Raw genomic sequence first — 16,909 nt, forward strand, 5'->3', positions numbered from 1 at the left:
TGTTTTATTTCCGAGTCTACACACATTTTTGATTCTTTCTCTGCTCCCTTTTACATCCCTCCCTATTTAGCTTCCTTTGGGGCAGTCAAGAAAACAAGACGTGTCTCCGTTGCTAAGGCAACCGCTGTGTTTTCATCACTATCTCCTTCTTCCAGTCAACCACACCTCTTTTTCTTCCCCACTTTTTGTACCCATTGTTTCCTTCCACTCCCTTGGTTTTGACTACGCCCCTTCTCACTTCACACTACACTCTTCTTCCTTCCTTTCTCTCCTTCCCCCCTTCCCCCCAGACCTCCCCTAGGAAAGGATGATCCAGAGGTTGTGGGGGGTAACTAGTAGAGGGGTGAAGGCGCGAGCCCTCTCATCTTCTCGGCGAGGTGACTGTTAACAGAAAAGTGTCGGTCGGTAGGGTGACAATAAACTTTCAAGAAGCAGCACCGTGGTGGTGGTGGTAGTGGTGGTGGTGCAATCATGTCGGATCTGGGCTCTGAGGAATTAGAGGAAGAAAGGGAGAATTATCTTGGGGTGAGGATGAAACTTCTCAGGATGAGAGAAGAGGTCTAGGGAAGGGTAAGAAGGTGGGGACGTTTGTAGCAGTTCAGTTTTGGACAATACCATCTCCTCTTTTCTTGGATGCTCCTTGGCTTGTTAAAGGGATAATAACGCTTTTAACTCTGGTTTGCTTTCTGCCTTGCTGACAATTTCCCCTCTTTACTTTCTCACCTTTTCTGCAACGTTAGTTCTTGTCCGCACTCATTTGTGAACATATTCAAAGGATCTCTCTTTGTGTCTGTCTCTTCTCCCTCCGTAATTTCAACTCAAAGGGATTCAGTTTTCTGTTTGGTAAAAAGAATAGCTCTGTACTTTCCCCTTAAGCTTGGAATCTGGGGACCTGAATTTTTATCAGTCATTTGAGAGTGTTTCTTGATCTTAGTTCTTTCACTTCTTTGGTCCTCGCTGTGAAAATGTATAAGATCCACTCTTTGGAAGCCCCCTTAATCATTAGTTAGTGACAGGAGTTGGGGAATGAGGGGGTGGTGTGTGTTGGAATGTAAAAGATTCAACCTATAGAACCGCCTTTGACCTTTGATTTATCCAAAAGGCCAATGATTACCACTAACTTCCTTCTTTTACCCTCTCCCTGTTGTCTCTCAATCCCTATTCCCCTTTCTTCCTAAACAATATCCACTTTAAGGCAAAACTTTAAAATTCTGCATTGAAATTTTTCCATGTGTTGCCAGTAATACCTTCTATTTCCTTAATACTTTAAAGCTTATAAAGTGCATTTTAAAAATAAATATTTTGTTCTTCCCCAAATTACATATAAAAGCAATTTTAACATTTCCCCCCAATTTTTGAGTTCTAAATTCTCTGCCTTCTTCCCTTCTTTCCTTCTTCCTCTCACCTGCACTGAAAAGGCAAGCAATTTGACATAGATTATATATGTCTGGTCATGCAAAACATATGTACATGTAAATCAAGCTGTGAAAGAAAACACAGATAACAAAACCTCAGCAAAGTGAAGAAAGGGGAAAGTATGCTTTTATATTTATTCCGACTCCAGCAGTTCTTTTTCTGGAGATGAATGTGGTTTTTCATCATAAATTCTTCAGAATTGTCCTGGATCATCACATTGCTGAGAATAACAGAAGTTATTCACAGTTGATTATCTGGCCCGCCCTGAATTTCCAATTCTTTGCTACCACTAAAAGAACTGCTGTAAATATCTTTTATACATATAAATTCATTTTCCCTGTCTCCCTCCCACTCTTAAAAAAAATTTTTTTTTAGAAAAGCTTTTATTTTTAAAGCATATACATGTTTTAACTTTCAACATTCACTCTTGCAAAACCTTGTGTTCCAAATTTTTTTCCTTCCCTTCCCCCACCCCTTCCCTAGATGGCAAGTAATACAATATATGTTAAACATGTGCAATTCTTCTATACATATTTCCACAAATATCATGTTGCACAAGAAAAATAGGATCAAAAAGGGAAAAAATGAGAAAGAAAACCAAATGCAAGCAAACAAAAAAGGTGAAAATACTATGTTATGATCCATACTCAGTTCCCATAGTCCTCTCTCTGAGTCTCTTCATCTGCATCTGGTTACAAGACCATTGGAACTGGTCTGAATCAACTCATTGATGAAGAGAACCAAGTACATCTGAATTGATCATCACATAGTATTGTTGTTGAGGTGTATAATGATCTCCTAGTTCTGCTCATTTCACTTAGTATTAGTTCATGTAAGTCTCTCCAGGCCTCTCTGAAATCATCCTGCTGGTCATTCTTGTAGAACAATAATATTCCATAACATTCATATGGCATAATTTATTTAGCCATTCTCCAATTGATGAATATCCATTCAGTTTCCAGATTTCATGCCACTACAAAAAAGGGCTGCCACAAAGATTTTTGCATATGTGGGTCCCTTTCCTTCCTTTATGATCTCTTTGGGTTACAAGTCCAGTAGAAACACTGTTGGATCAAAGGATATTCACAGTTTGATAACCCTTTGGGAAAAATTGCTCTCCAGAATGGTTGAATCAGCTCACAACTCCACTATCAATGTATTACTGTCCTGGTTTTCCCACCATCCCTCCAACACTGGTCATTATCTTTTCCTGTCATCTTAGCCAATCTGAGAAGTGTGTAATGGTATCTCATAGTTGTCTTAATTTGCATTTCTCTGATCAATAGTGATTTAGAAGAACTTTTCATATGATTAGAAACAGTTTCAATTTCTTCATCTCTCTGTTTTTAATCTCTATACAGACCCAGTACTGTTACTGCTGAGTCAATATTACTATATATTTAATCAATATCTAAAGCACAAAAGGTAAAGAGAACTTTACACTAATATTATTGAGTCATTTTATGAATTTTAAATAAAATCTTGACAAAAAGACTATAGCAATTTATCCCAAAAAATCATTTACTATGTTCAAATTGCATATCAGAGCTGCAAAGCTGATTCATATCGCCTGGTACATTGTAGATGCTTAATAAATGCTTGATGAAAGCCATTCTCCAATTGATAAATGGTCAAAGGATATGAACAGACAATTTTCAGATGATGAAGTTGAAACTATTACCATTCATATGAAAGAGTATTCCAAATCACTATTGATCAGAGAAATGCAAATTAAGACAACTCTGAGATATCACTACACACCTGTCAGATTGGCTAAGATGACAGGAAAAAATAATGATAAATGTTGGAGGGGATGCGGGAAAACTGGGACACTGATACATTGTTGGTGGAGTTGTGAATGAAACCATTCTAGAGAGCAATCTGGAATTATGCCCCAAAAGTTATCAAACTATGCATAACCTTTGATCCAACAGTGTTTCTACTGGGCTTATACCCCAAAGAGATACTAAAGAAGGGAAAGGAACCTGTATGTGCCAAAATGTTTGTGGCAGCCCTGTTTGTAGTGGCTAGAAACTGGAAAATGAATAGATGCCCATTAATTGGAGAATGGTTGGGTAAATTGTGGTATATGAATGTTATGGAATATTATTGTTCTGTAAGAAATGACCAGCAGGATGAATACAGAGAGGCTTGGAGAGACTTACATGAACTGATGCTGAGTGAAATGAGCAGAACCAGGAGGTCGTTATATACTTCAACAATGATACTGCATGAGGATGTATTCTGATGGAAGTGGATTTCTTTGACAAAGACACCTAACTCAGTTTCAATTGATCAACGATGGGAAATGAATGTAAACTGTTTGCATTTTTGTTTTTCTTCCTTTCTGAATCCAATTCTCCCTGTGCAACAAGAGAACTGTTCGGTTCTGCATACATATATTGTATCTGGGATATACTGTGACATATTTAACATATAGAGGACTGCTTGCCATCTAGGGGAGGGAAGGAGGGAGGGGAAAAATTGGAACAGAAGTGAGTGCAAGGGATAATGTTGTAAAAAATTACTCTGGCATGGGTTCTGTCAATAAAAAGTTATTATAATAAAAAATAAATAAATACTTGATGACTTCCCAATGCTTTAACCTGTCAAAGCTGGGACTTAAGCACCCATTTCTTGAATCCCATGTTGGTATTCCTTTCCCCATGTTTATGCTTGAACAAATTAGATTACTTTTTTCTAAGAATATTTCCTGTTTCCTGTGTCCTTCTGTTCACAATATTCCCTAGGTTTAAAATGTTCTTCAGAACATGCCTATAATTTAAACTTATCTATTCTTCAAGACTAAGATCAAATGCAAAATCTTCCTGTTGTAACCTAGACAATATTATTTTTTTTTAAATTTTTATTTAATAATTATTTTATATTGACACTCGTTTCTGTTCCGATTTTTTTTTCCCTCCCTCCCTCCACCCCCTCCCCTAGATGGCAAGCAGTCCTTTATATGTTGGATATGTTGCAGTATATCCTAGATACAATATATGTTTGCAGAACTGAACAGTTCTCTTGTTGCATAGGAGAATTGGATTCAGAAGGTATAAATAACCCGGGAAGAAAAACAAAAAATGCAGATAGTTCACATTCGTTTCCCAGTGTTCTTTCTTTGGGTGTAGCTGCTTTTGTCCATCATTTATCAATTGAAACTCAGGTCTCTTTGTCAAAGAAATCCACCTAGACAATATTATAAAATTGAAAGACTGTTGAACATGGACACAGAAGACAAGGTTAATCTCAGTCTGATTTTCCTCATTTATCAAATGGGAATGATTATCTTAACATTTTCCTTAAAAATTAAAACACTATATAAATGTGAATCATTATTTTGAGCTAGAGTTATTTGTATATATCTTACCTCTTTTACTGAAAAGCAGAATACAATGTAGGAGAATTTAGTATAGTTAGTCAACATGCATTAAGTGCCTACTATGTTCCAGGTATGGTATTAAACATGAGAATAAAAAGAAAAGCAAAAGAGTAGCTGCCTTTCAGGAACTCATAGTCCAGTGTGGAGACAACATTCAAACAACCATGTACAAATGAGATATATACCAGGATAACTTAGCTATGATCTACAGAGGGAAGGCACTAATATTAAGGAGCATCACAAAAAGATTGCTTGTAGGTGTGATTTTTAGTTGAAACTAATTGAACTGTCCCACACCTTCTAATTATTTGGACTTCACCCTGATCTTTGATGATGGAATGCAAAAGAGATACAAATATCATTTCTACATATTTAAATTAAACAATTATCTTTGTTTTGTCCCTTTTCATTGTCCATTATTGTTTACCTTTGTATATTTCTTTTGACTTTTGCGTTTGAATTTCAGTTTCTCCAAACTTCTGATCTTTTCATCAGGAATGCTTGGAAGTCATCTATTAAATCAAAAATCCATTTTTTTTTTTGCCTTGTAGAATTATACTTGGCTTTACTGGCTAAGATATTATTGGTGCTAAGCCAACCCAACTGTCCATTCCTTCATAGTGTTGACTGCTAAATCATGTGGGATTCTAACTATGTATTTTGTCTATAAAGTTTCTGGGAGTTTTTTTTTTCAGGAGGTAACTGATGGATTCTTTCAATTTCTACTTTGTTTTTTGATTTTAAGAAATCTGGGCAGTTTTCTTTTAAGATTTCTTGAAATATTGTATCTAGATAATAGCATTCTTAATTTTTTTCTCTTTGATATGCCTTTCAGGTCAGTTGTTTTTGGTGCTTTTTAAAAAGTCTTTTGATTTTCTTTTAAAATATTTTTTGTTGTTTTTTTTGGAATTATTGACTTCTGTTTGATTCATTCCCATGTTTAGGGAAATTGTTGCTTGGTCAAAGTTTTGCATCTCTTGTGCCAAACTATTGATTCCTTTTCCAATTCTTTCTTCTATGCCTCTCATTTTAATTTTTCCCCTCTGGCACTCTCATTTCATTTATTTAAAAAAATGTAAACTTAAAAGACAAATAAGCAAACCTCTTGCTTCATCTTTTCCAGGAATTCTCTCTTATTGGAGACTTTGTAGATATTCAGGAGTTATTCTTCTCCAGGTTTATATCTTGAGTGTCCCTGTCACTATGATAGCTCTTTATTATGTGATTTTTTTTCCCTTCTGAATTTCAAACTACTTTTTTACTTCATACTTGAGATTAGGACTAAGTTTTGAACATTTCTGGAGGGAAGGTCTGGCCTGGTCATGTAACTGCTTTCCTGGGATTCTGAGTATTGTGTTACTACAGGGTCTTAGGGCCAGCTCAGTTGGATGACCTGTAGACTTTCAGTGTTCCCCAAATAGTCTGATCCAGGGCAGGTTTAATGGCTCCCCTTCTGATCTGTTCTTTTCAAATCCTTGACCTGGGTCTGGGTCAGATATTTCTGTTAGACTCAGTTCCTATCAATCAGTTGGTTCAGCATGATGGAACATGTAGTCTGGGATTTCCCTGCTTATCTTTCTCCAGACTTCAGACAAGGGTGGAAGCTGAAATTGAGACCCTCTAGAGACTCCAGAGATCTGAAACACATTTCTGATGTTTGCTTCCAAACTTTCTTCTCTCTTGTTACTTAGGGTAGGATCTTCTTATCATTCCTTATCTTTGAATATCACTCTGGGCAAGATTTTTTCCTCAGTCTGTCTCAGATCTACCTAATGGGTGGCAAAATTGCCAGATGATATTCATTCCTAGTACACAGCTTTTCCTGTTGGAATGCTTTGATCTCCTGGTCAGACCCTATTTTCAGCGAACACAAACTTCTCTGTCTGTCTTCCTATTTTGACTTGGGATTTTTAAAAATTATTCATTTTGACTTTTTCTTAAAATTGTCTATCAAGATTCAGTCTGGTACATTTTCTAGATGTGTTTGGAGTAATTTTGTTGGTGGGGGCTCATTGTAATTCTTTCTGCTTCTTTTAATGCTCTAATAACCTTGAAAGAAGAGTCCAATTTAAAAAATACTGATTTTCTATTGGTTATGTTGTCAAGTCTCCTGTCTCCAAAGAAAATCATTCAAAGAACGATAGAGATAAGCATAATGGATGTGACAAATTATGATACATAACAAGGAATCCTAAAATTATTATTATTTTAGTAGTATTTTATTTTCCAAATACATACAAAGATCGTTTTCAACATTTACTTTTGCAAAATCTGTGCTCCAAATTTTTTTCTCTCTTTCCCTGCTCCCCTCCCCAAGGTAAGCAAGCAATCTGATATGTTAAATACATGCAGTTCTTGTACAACATAATGCTTCCCAAGAAAAATCAGATCAAAAGGGGGGAAAAACCCAAGCAAACAAACAACAACAAAAAGGTAAAAATGCTATGCTTTGATCCACATGAAGTCTTCAAAGTTCTCTCTCTGGATGTAGATGGTACTTAACATCATAAGTTTATTGGAATTGCCTTGAATCATCTCATTGTTGAATAGAGCCAAGTCTAACTGATATCCTACTTCAATAGAAAGTTGTGAAAGACCTCAGCACATTAGGCAAATCTCACTTGGCAAATGTATGGCAAGACGCATACAGGAATAACAAAAAATGGGCAGGTATGAATATGCTGTGCTCTGTATCATGGGAAGAAGTATTTAGTGATCTTTCAGCAGTATGTAGAATACATTGGAGGGGAGAAAAACTGGGTGGTTTTTCATGCTGCTCTTTTAAAATTACAGAAATTCTCATGCTTAATGGGTAGTGGACTCAGTGACCAGGTTTGTGTGTCTCTGAATGATCATCCTCAAAAAGAGCCCAAAGTGTTAGCTGTGCTGTGGGTGCTCCCTGAGTTGGTGTCTTCTCCTTAAATGTATATGGGAGTCCATCAATTTGGAAGGTTCCTCTAATATTGCAAACCCTTGGATTGATAGCAGGGTGAATAGATAGTTGGATTGTAGAGAGTAAACCATGGTTCTAGAATAATCTTTATATAGAGATGTTCATAGCATTCAAAAGATGCTAAATCAAAGGTTGACAGGTTCAAATGTCAAGTATAAGCTAAAAATAAAGATTTCCTGAAAAAAATGTGAATTCCTATATATCAAAATTCAAGTTTCCACATTTCTTCCCTCAAATGTCCTTAAATTGATAGTATTTTCTAAGTCATCAGAATTTTTAGGTTGAAAGTAAGTTTTGATCATTGTAAAGAGGAGATGATTCTTTAGTAGTTGTTATTGTTGTTGTTGTTGTTTGCAATCTAAAGACCACTATTGGGAGTTCCAGGGACTTTTTAGCTGGGAATTGATATTTCTGTCTGTTTTTACCTAACTCTGAAAAGAATGTAGAAAATGGCTTTCATTTCTAACTAATAGTTTATAAATGTTAATTTTTATTGTAACATGAAAAAGTTCAGATTTTATATACTCAGAGACTCAAATATTTAAAAACTAGATTGCTGTTCTTCTTTTTCAAAGAGAACCAATTACATTATATGATGTCTTGACTTATATATAAATTGGATTTCAGTGAGATAAAATGGTACAAAATCATCAGGCTCACTCAAGTCGTCACAGTGCAGTAGTAAGATAAAAGTCAAGATGGCTGGTGATGACCTAGAATACAGTGGAGGACTGGTGATTTCAATGTTTGAAATAGCTCTCACATGCCATAGCACCTGCTTTAGTCATCTTCCTGGCTTTTGGAACAAATTCTCATCCAGTCATTCCACTTGATTCAGTCTTCATATGTTTAGAGTAGACATTCCCCTAACTCACTGAAGGGTTTGAGGGTTAGTTATCCTTAATCTAGTTTTAGCTTGTCTGACAAGATAGCTTACTGCTGGGTGTAACTGCTGTTCATGCTACAGCTTCTTGGAGCCATAGATGAGAGTTGAATGTCTGGTAGACACCAAAGGTGGATGAGCAGACCAGATTCACAGCAAAGGCATTCCCACATACACCCTTAACAACCAGTAAGTGTCAAAGGAGGATTAGGCCCAGATGTTCCTGACTCCAAGTTCAGCACATAGTCTGTTATATTAAACTGTCTTTTTAACACTTTTTTGGGAGGTTTCTTTTGTTTCTATGTCAATGACAACCTAGTCCCTTTCACATTTCAGTGGATTCCACAGAACATGTTTTTTAGGGTTCCAGGTATTACTTTAGTTAGTACAATTTTATCTTTTAATGTGACTTATTTTATACTTTTTTAAAAATTTGGTCATAGAGTAAGTAGTAGATCTGGGAATTAAATCCAGGTTCTGTGATTCCAAATTATTGTTTTTAAAATTAATTTATTTTTAACACACATTGCTTTATGAATCATGTTGGGAAAGGAAAATCAGAGCACCGTAACTGTAACATCTAGTGCTAAGTTTCTCTGATGGAATATTATTGTTCTCTGGAAAATGATGAACAGGATACTCTCAGGAAAAAAAAAAGACATCTGGAAAGTCCTCAATGAACAAAGTTAAATATACTATATACAAAGGAATAGCAATGTTCTGGGATGACCAGTTGTGAATGACTTTGTTATTCTCAATAGTACAATCATCTACACTTATGTAGAAGGACTTAGGAGGGAAAATCCTCTCCACAACCAGAGATCAAGTCTGAAAACAGATCTAAGCATTCTCTATTACTTTTTCTCTCTTTATTTTAAACTTAATTTCTCTTGAGAGTATTTATTTTCATTAAGGTGGGAGATCAATGTTTTCTTTCAGAACTTGACTTTTATGAACATGTTTTGAATAACTTCACATGTGGTTTCTTAACTGTGGGTGGGGATAACTAAAAAATCTTAAAAAGTAAAAAAAAATTGTTTTGAATGTAACTGTGGAAAAATATTAAATAAATTAAAAAATAAAAACAGACAAATAAACAAACAAAAAAATCTAGTGTGCTAAAGTAACAGAATCCTGCTCTGCTGAGCTGGGGCTGGGGCCTGGGCTGTGTTAATATGGCTTGCACCGGGATTGCAACTCTGACTTCTACCCCATTGCCACAGATTTTCTCTATTGACCTTCCAAGGCCTTCCTGGTATCCCTGGGCTTACAGGTGGGGACAGGACCAGGTCCCAGCTGGGTCTGGGGCCAGGACAGGTCTGGATATGGGGCTGGGATAGTGCTGGCATGGCTCGCACTGGGATTGTGTACCAGTTCCACAGACCTTTTCTGTTAACCTTCCAATTCCTCTTTGGTGTGAGGACCTGGGATGAGAGGTCTGGAAGCCACCATATTGCTGCTGATTCAGAGATTAGGACCAGGGCTGGGGCTGTGATGATATGAGCTATACCAGGAGTGCATATCAGTACTGAGGAAAAATATAGCTTTGAGGAGAGTCTGAGAATACTATAAGTTATTTATGCTAAAGTTCTCTTTCTCCTACAATGCTCCCATTCTGATGTCACAGACTTTTTCTGCTATCTTTCTAAGTTGCCTTTGGTTTGAAATTTTTCAATTCTTTTGAGATGTTGTGATGCTCTAAAATTTATTTAGAGTCATCATTTAAAGGAATTTAAAGCAGTTTGGGGAGAGGTTGGCTTTACTTCACCATCTTGGCTCCACCTTCTTTATTTCTGATTATGGAATAAAATAAACCTTGTATTAATTAAAAGAAATTTCAGATATCAATTAGCATGTAAAAAAGATATTTTGAGGAATAGGAGAATCTTCTGAAGATCCTTGAAATTATATCCTATAAACTACTTATACCAGCCTTGCTAATATTTTATACAGTCAATATTTAAAAAGTGCTTTTAAATAACATACTTTTCTCTAACTCATCTATTTAATAAATCAATTCACTTATCTTATTTCTTCAGGAATATGAAGGAGAGCGCAATGAGGCAGGCGAACGACATGGAAAAGGGAAAGCAATGTTGCCCAATGGGGATGTATATGATGGACTATATGAATTTGGTAAAAGACATGGTCAGGTAAGAGTGACTTTGTTATCCAACTTTTTCTTTTTTAAAGAGAGTTCTTTGAATTAGATTCAGAATTGACAAGAACAATATATTTCAGGGAACCTATAGATTTAAGAGTGGTGCTCGATACATTGGAGAATATCAACAAAATAAAAAACACGGTCAAGGCTTGTTTATCTATCCAGATGGATCAAAATATGAAGGTAAAATTGTCTTGTTACATATTATTGTTTCAACATAAGAAAAATCAGCTTCTTTTTTCTTCTAGTGACTGAACTTATCTGTGAATATTGAAGTAGATGGGAAGCTACAAATTCTTAGTTTCATTCAGCCAAAAGTAATTTAATGAGTGTCTACTGTGTATAATAGCCACTGTTGGAGTAGGTAAATGAAAATATAATTCCTATTCTCAAGAACTTTGCAAGCTAATCAATAGACAAAACTTTTGCAAAAAGTTAATTGGAGATATTCAAGTTATATTTGGAAAGCAATATCAGTCTATCGATTGATTATGTAATGAAATAGTCAGAAAAAAAGTTAGGAAAGGCCTAGAATGGGTCCTTGATTGCAGGTTTGGTACTTTCTCTAGTAGGTAGAGAGGAATAGATAAAGGATTTTGAACTGTTGTGAACCTATGAGCTTGAATTTGATTCTAAGAGAAAACTTGCAACTTCTTGAACAAAGGAGGAAGAGTTTTAGGCTGATTCTAGGCTAATAAAGGAAGGAGTGTGAGTTTTTAACATGTCAAAAGGTGGTACTCTGGCAAAATACAGTTGTGAGGAGAGTCTGAGAATATTACAAACTATTTATGCAAAAGTTCTCTTTCTCCTACAAGAAAAGCATCTGGTAAATTCTTAACTTCTTGATTGTTTCCTTTTTGTTGCAGAAAGTAGAGAAAGTTATAAGAGAAATTACATTATAAATCTAATTTTGACCTCAAAATGATGAGGTTTAGATTTAGGGAAACAAAATGAAAGTAGGGTTTCTGGTGGTCAGGGAGTTAAATGATAAGGTCTAGTGTTAGGTTCGCGGTTGAGGGCACCAAATGGAGAGGTTTGGCTCCCCTACAACCCCTAGGGATTCAGCACAAGGGTAGAGAGTTTTGGGGACTCCCTTCTGGTGGCACAGAGGTACTCTGTAAAGGAATTTACAGACCTGAAAACCTAGATTGATAAGAGGTTTATTATGGGGATTGGAAGTAAGGTTAGAAATGCTGATAGAGAGGCATAAAATCTGGTTAGGGAAATAGGTGAGGATAAGGAGAAGATGGCACTGGAAAGAGTTTTCCAATGGACAGAGGCCCTTGGCTCCAAGCTTGGCATGTTTGGAACATCTGCAAAGAGAGGATTTCAGTTTAGCTCTTTTATAATAGGGGGCTTTGGCTACAAGCTGAAGGGGGCTCATGGGTGAAGTCCCAAGTTGGCTCCTAGCTGGGTTTCAACTTGAGCTGGAATTTGAATTGAATTCAATGAGTTTCAGGACTAAGCTGACCCCACCCAGATAACAAGGAAGCTGTTTGTCCCTTGGGGCAGAGTCCCTTATTGAGGCAAAGTTGAAGGAGATTTTCTCCTTCAAGGATTTTCAGAGTTTGGAGGTCCCCTCTTCAAAAAGACTAGTTGGTGAAGAAGAAATGTCAAGAATCAAGGAAATAACTGTGTTATTTTAAAACTCAACAGGACCAAAATATAGCTCATTATATTGACCCTCAACCTTATCCCTGTTCTTAATTTCCCTGCTTTTTTGAGGGTAACCATTTTCTTCTAGGTCTGCAAGTTTGCAGCCTTGGAGTATTTCTTAACATCTCAATCTCTCTTTCTACATATATTGCTGTATATTGTGGATCCTGCTTCCTCATTTCATAGTAGTCCCCTTTTGTCACTTTCCTAAACTATTACAATGGTCTTCTGATTGTTCTCCTTTCCTCAAGTGTCCATCCTTTCCAATACATCCTTCTTAATGAAACATGATTCCCCCAAGGTAATGTTTCTAAAACACAGATGTGATCATATCTGTCCCTTGCTCAAGAAGCTGCAAGTTTTTTCTTAGAATCAAATTCAAGCTCACAGGTTCACAAGCTATATCTAGTCCGCCTTTGCAGTCTCCTTATATGTCATTCCCTTCAAGAGCTCAATGTTCGAACTAAAGTAGTCTTTTGGCTATTTCTCACAGAGACTGTTCAACTTATCCTCTCTCTGCCCCTTCTATGCCTAGGATGCATGTCCTGTTGATCTCACTTCTTTGAATCCAAGGTTTGTCTTCAAAATTCAGCTCAAGCTGCTCAAGCTCTTAGATGAGATCTTTCTTGGAACTCTGTCTCCTAATATCTTTCATTTCTGCCTTGTATTTACTTTGTGTGTTTGTGTGCATAGTTTATACTTATACGAGTACATGTTTTTCCCTTTAAAATTTTAATTTGCATCTTCTATTTTCATAGCACCCTTCTTTCTTTTTGAATTAAAAAAAATAGTATCCCATTGATTAGGAAAAGGGTAAATAAATTATGTGAATGCAATGAAATAGTACTCTGCTGTGAAAAATGAAGAATAGGATCAATACAGAGAAGCATGGAAAAACTTACATAAATTGATACAAAGTGAAGTAAGCAGAGCCAGGAAAACAATGTACACAGTTACTACAACAATGTAAATGGAAATAAAAATAGCCACAAAGAAGCAAAAAATAAATGTTGCACAATTCTAAAGTATTATCTTGGTTTCAAAAGATATAAGAAGATACCTCTTCTCTGAACTCCACCTCTTTGCAGGGGTGGGAGATGTATAAGGGTGGAACATTTCATGTAATACCAGTTTTTCTAATATAATTATTTTCCCTCTGTGAAGTTTGGGCTAGCTCCCTGGAGGCCTCAGGATCAGCCAGAGTTAGGTTAAGTAAAAGTCCTTGGTCTTTAGGAGGAGAAGTGAAAGAAGCAGGCAAACTGCCACAAGGCTCACCAAAGATGTATTTTGGATTCTCAAGTCCAAAGTCACCAACTTCTTCCCTCCTCTTCCTGCCACAAAGTCCCTCTCTCTCGCCCTTCTCTCACCCTGCCTTCAAATCCTTGTCTATGATTATCTTAATACCAAACATTCTGTAAGCCCCAAACAGTGAGAAGAGCCTTTGATCCAAAACATATGCTAATAGTCATTGTCTCACATCGAATAGGTAATTAGCCTTAAGTACAGGTTGTCTCATTCAAGCACACCTTTTTCAGAGTTTCAGCCCTTATCATTCTTCCCTCCCTCCCTCCCTCCTTTCCTCCTTCCCTTCCTTTCTCCCTCTCTCTCTCCTTTTCCTTCCTTCCTTCCTTCCTTCCTTCCTTCCTTCCTTCCTTCCTTCCTTCCTTCCTTCCTTCCTTCCTTCCTTCCTTCCTTCCTTCCTTCCTTCCTTCCTTCCTTCCTTCCTTCCTTCTTTCTTTCCTTCCTTCTTTTCTTCCTTCCTTCTTTCCTTCCTTCCTTCCTTCTTTCCCTTTCTCCTTCCCTCCATAAAGCAATCCATAAAGGAGTGCTTTCTGCAAGGGGGAGGTGAGGAGATGTGATATATGAGTAAATCTAAATGATGTAGAAAAAAAAATCAAATAAAAATCTATTAAAAAGCATACAAGGCATAAGCAACCTTGCATACCCAATTAGTTGAAAAAGAGACTTCACTGTGTGACAGGGGTCATTAGATCTGCCCTGTTCCTTGGTTGGCTCTCATGCCCAGGAGCTGAGAGTTTCTGGTGTCTTCATTCTGCAGTGCAGGTTCCCCAGGTCCTCCTGAAGAGGGGATCCTGAAACTCTAAAAGTTCTTGAAGGAGAAAATCTTTAATTCTGCCTCAGTGAGGGACCTCACCTGAGGGAAAGCAAACAAGACAGTTTCATTGTGCTATCTAACAAAGGAATTCCAATCCTATAGAATTGAAGAAACTCATTGAATTCCAGCTCAACCTGAAATCCAGCTTGAGCTGAGTCAACTTTGGCTATCCCAACCCCCACCGGGTCTAAGCTATTCCGGGTGTCCTAACCCCAACCAAGACACTCAGTATAATAGCTTCCATCAACTAAAGTCCTTTGCAGATGGTCTTTGGCAGCTCCCTTTGCTGCCAGGACTTTCTGTCCACTGAGAACTGCATTCTCAGTGCAAAATTCCATTTTCCATAGATCTGCCTGCTGGAATAATATTCTTTTCCAGTGTTATCCTCTCTTTACCCTCACCTATTTCCCTAATGAGACTTTATGCCTCTCTGTCAGGATTTAACCTTACTTATTTAACTTACTATTTCTAACCTTACTTCCCAATCCCTATAATTATTTTATCAATCTAGATTTTTGGATCTGTAAATTCCTTTACAGAGAATATCTCCGCCACTAGAAGGGAGTTCCCTCAAACTCCCTACCCTTGAGCAGAATCCCAAGAGGGGTGCAGGGGAGCCAAACCTCTCCATTTGGTTCCCTGAACGCCAAACCTGCCACTAGACCTTATCATTTAACTCCCTGACCACCAGAAACCCTAATCTCAAATTGGTTCCCTTAGTCTAAACCTTATCACTCTAACAAACTTTTATGGCTAACATCTCTGGAAAAACTAAATTTCTACATGTGTCTGTGCTCATATTTCTTCTTTCTTCCTTGTTTAAGGAACAGTTTCTTTCTTCTTTCAGTTCTGCCTTCAGTTTCTTTCATCTTTTTCCCATACATTATTTTTCTAAAGGTGAAAGGGTATATTTAGTAGTTAAGGTCATTATTTATACATTGGTTAGGCCCCTTTTTCAAGGTGTGTTTTTTGTTTGTTTGTTTTGTTTTTTCTAGAGAGTCAAATTACAATTTCAAAAAAGAGTTTTTTTGGATGAGGGTTTTATTAAGAATAGACCATGTTGTAAAAATAAAAAGCATCAACAAAACACTTAAAAGGTGCCATTTTTTCACTTTCTGAGGATAATTCCTCTGTGTGTGTGAATACCATAATAAATTATAAACATTCAAAGACAGTCTACATCGGATTGCTTATGCTGGCATATCTTTTGAATTGTTAATTTCAGGAAATTGGGTGGATGACCAAAGGCATGGCCATGGAGTTTATTACTACCCAAATAATGATACATACACTGGAGAATGGTTTGCTCACCAAAGGTTTGTTGTTATTTATTTGTTTTTATTTTTTACTGTTTCTCTCATCTTATATTTTATTTAGGCAAGCAAAAACCCTGAAATATCTTTATGTTTATTGCTCTTATTAAGAAAGAAAATTTTGAATAATAAAATCTACAAAATTCATTTCAAGTATACTTGAATTAAAAATAAAGCATTGTGAAAATACTCAATTCAATATGAATCTATGGCATCTCTGTTAGAAAACCATGTTCTTGATACTTTATTAAGACATCCTTCCATAGATTTATGTGGGAGAAGTTTTCATCATACAGCTGGAGAAAAAAGCATGTGTATACTACTCTCATTATCCACTAGGCACAGAAGAATTAGTCAGTTAGTTAACAAATACTTATTAAGGACCATGTACAAGTCACTGCTAGGTTCTGGTATATAAAAAAATGTAGGCCGAGATTAAGGAGTTTACAATCTAGGGAGGAAACATTCCATAAAAATGGGAGATAGAAGGGTAGGTATCTGGAATGGGGACATGATGGAGAAGTAAAATAAATTCAAAATGAGTATACTTAGATCAAATCTAAAATGAATGGAGTAGGAAATGAGATGTCTGAGGAAAGAAGAGTATAGATGTATCACGGCATTGGAATAGAATGCTAGACTTGGATTAAATGAACCTAAATTAGGTCAGTGTTGAGCAGTGCTTCATATGCTAGAATTGGGAGGGTGTTTATAACCCTTTTATACATCAGCAATGTAGGAAAAACCGTACTTAGAAGCTGTTAACAAAACAATTAAGAAAAATAGGAAGCTATAAGGTAGAATGTGTTTTCTTCCCCCTGGTTACTATAGTCCAAGTGAGCTTCACTTCAAACCCTTACATAGGCTAGAGTGGCCATTACTATAATCCTGCATTTTGTAAAATTTTCTCTGAAAACAAAATATTAGTTAAAGCTCTGAATAGGTCCAAGTTCTCCTTTTTCTTCTGATACTTAAGTCTTTGGGATCAAGAATGAATCTTAAATTCATCATCTGTAAAATAAA

At 36.5% G+C, this 16,909-nt stretch overlaps 1 protein-coding gene across 1 annotated transcript in view; it reads left to right on the forward strand.

Moving 5' to 3' along the window:
- Positions 1–437: 437 nt before the first annotated feature.
- Positions 438–16,909, forward strand: part of RSPH1 (radial spoke head component 1) — a 43,687-nt gene continuing 27,215 nt past the window's right edge. Inside the window, exons 1-4 of the mRNA XM_051991184.1 lie at positions 438–525; positions 10,677–10,790; positions 10,879–10,984; positions 15,799–15,889. Coding sequence (XP_051847144.1) covers positions 472–525; positions 10,677–10,790; positions 10,879–10,984; positions 15,799–15,889 — 365 coding nt within the window. The 5' untranslated portion in view covers positions 438–471. The remainder of the gene's footprint in view (positions 526–10,676; positions 10,791–10,878; positions 10,985–15,798; positions 15,890–16,909) is intronic.

The sequence above is a fragment of the Antechinus flavipes genome, chromosome 3, assembly GCF_016432865.1.
Source record: "Antechinus flavipes isolate AdamAnt ecotype Samford, QLD, Australia chromosome 3, AdamAnt_v2, whole genome shotgun sequence".
Lineage (NCBI taxonomy): Eukaryota > Metazoa > Chordata > Mammalia > Dasyuromorphia > Dasyuridae > Antechinus > Antechinus flavipes.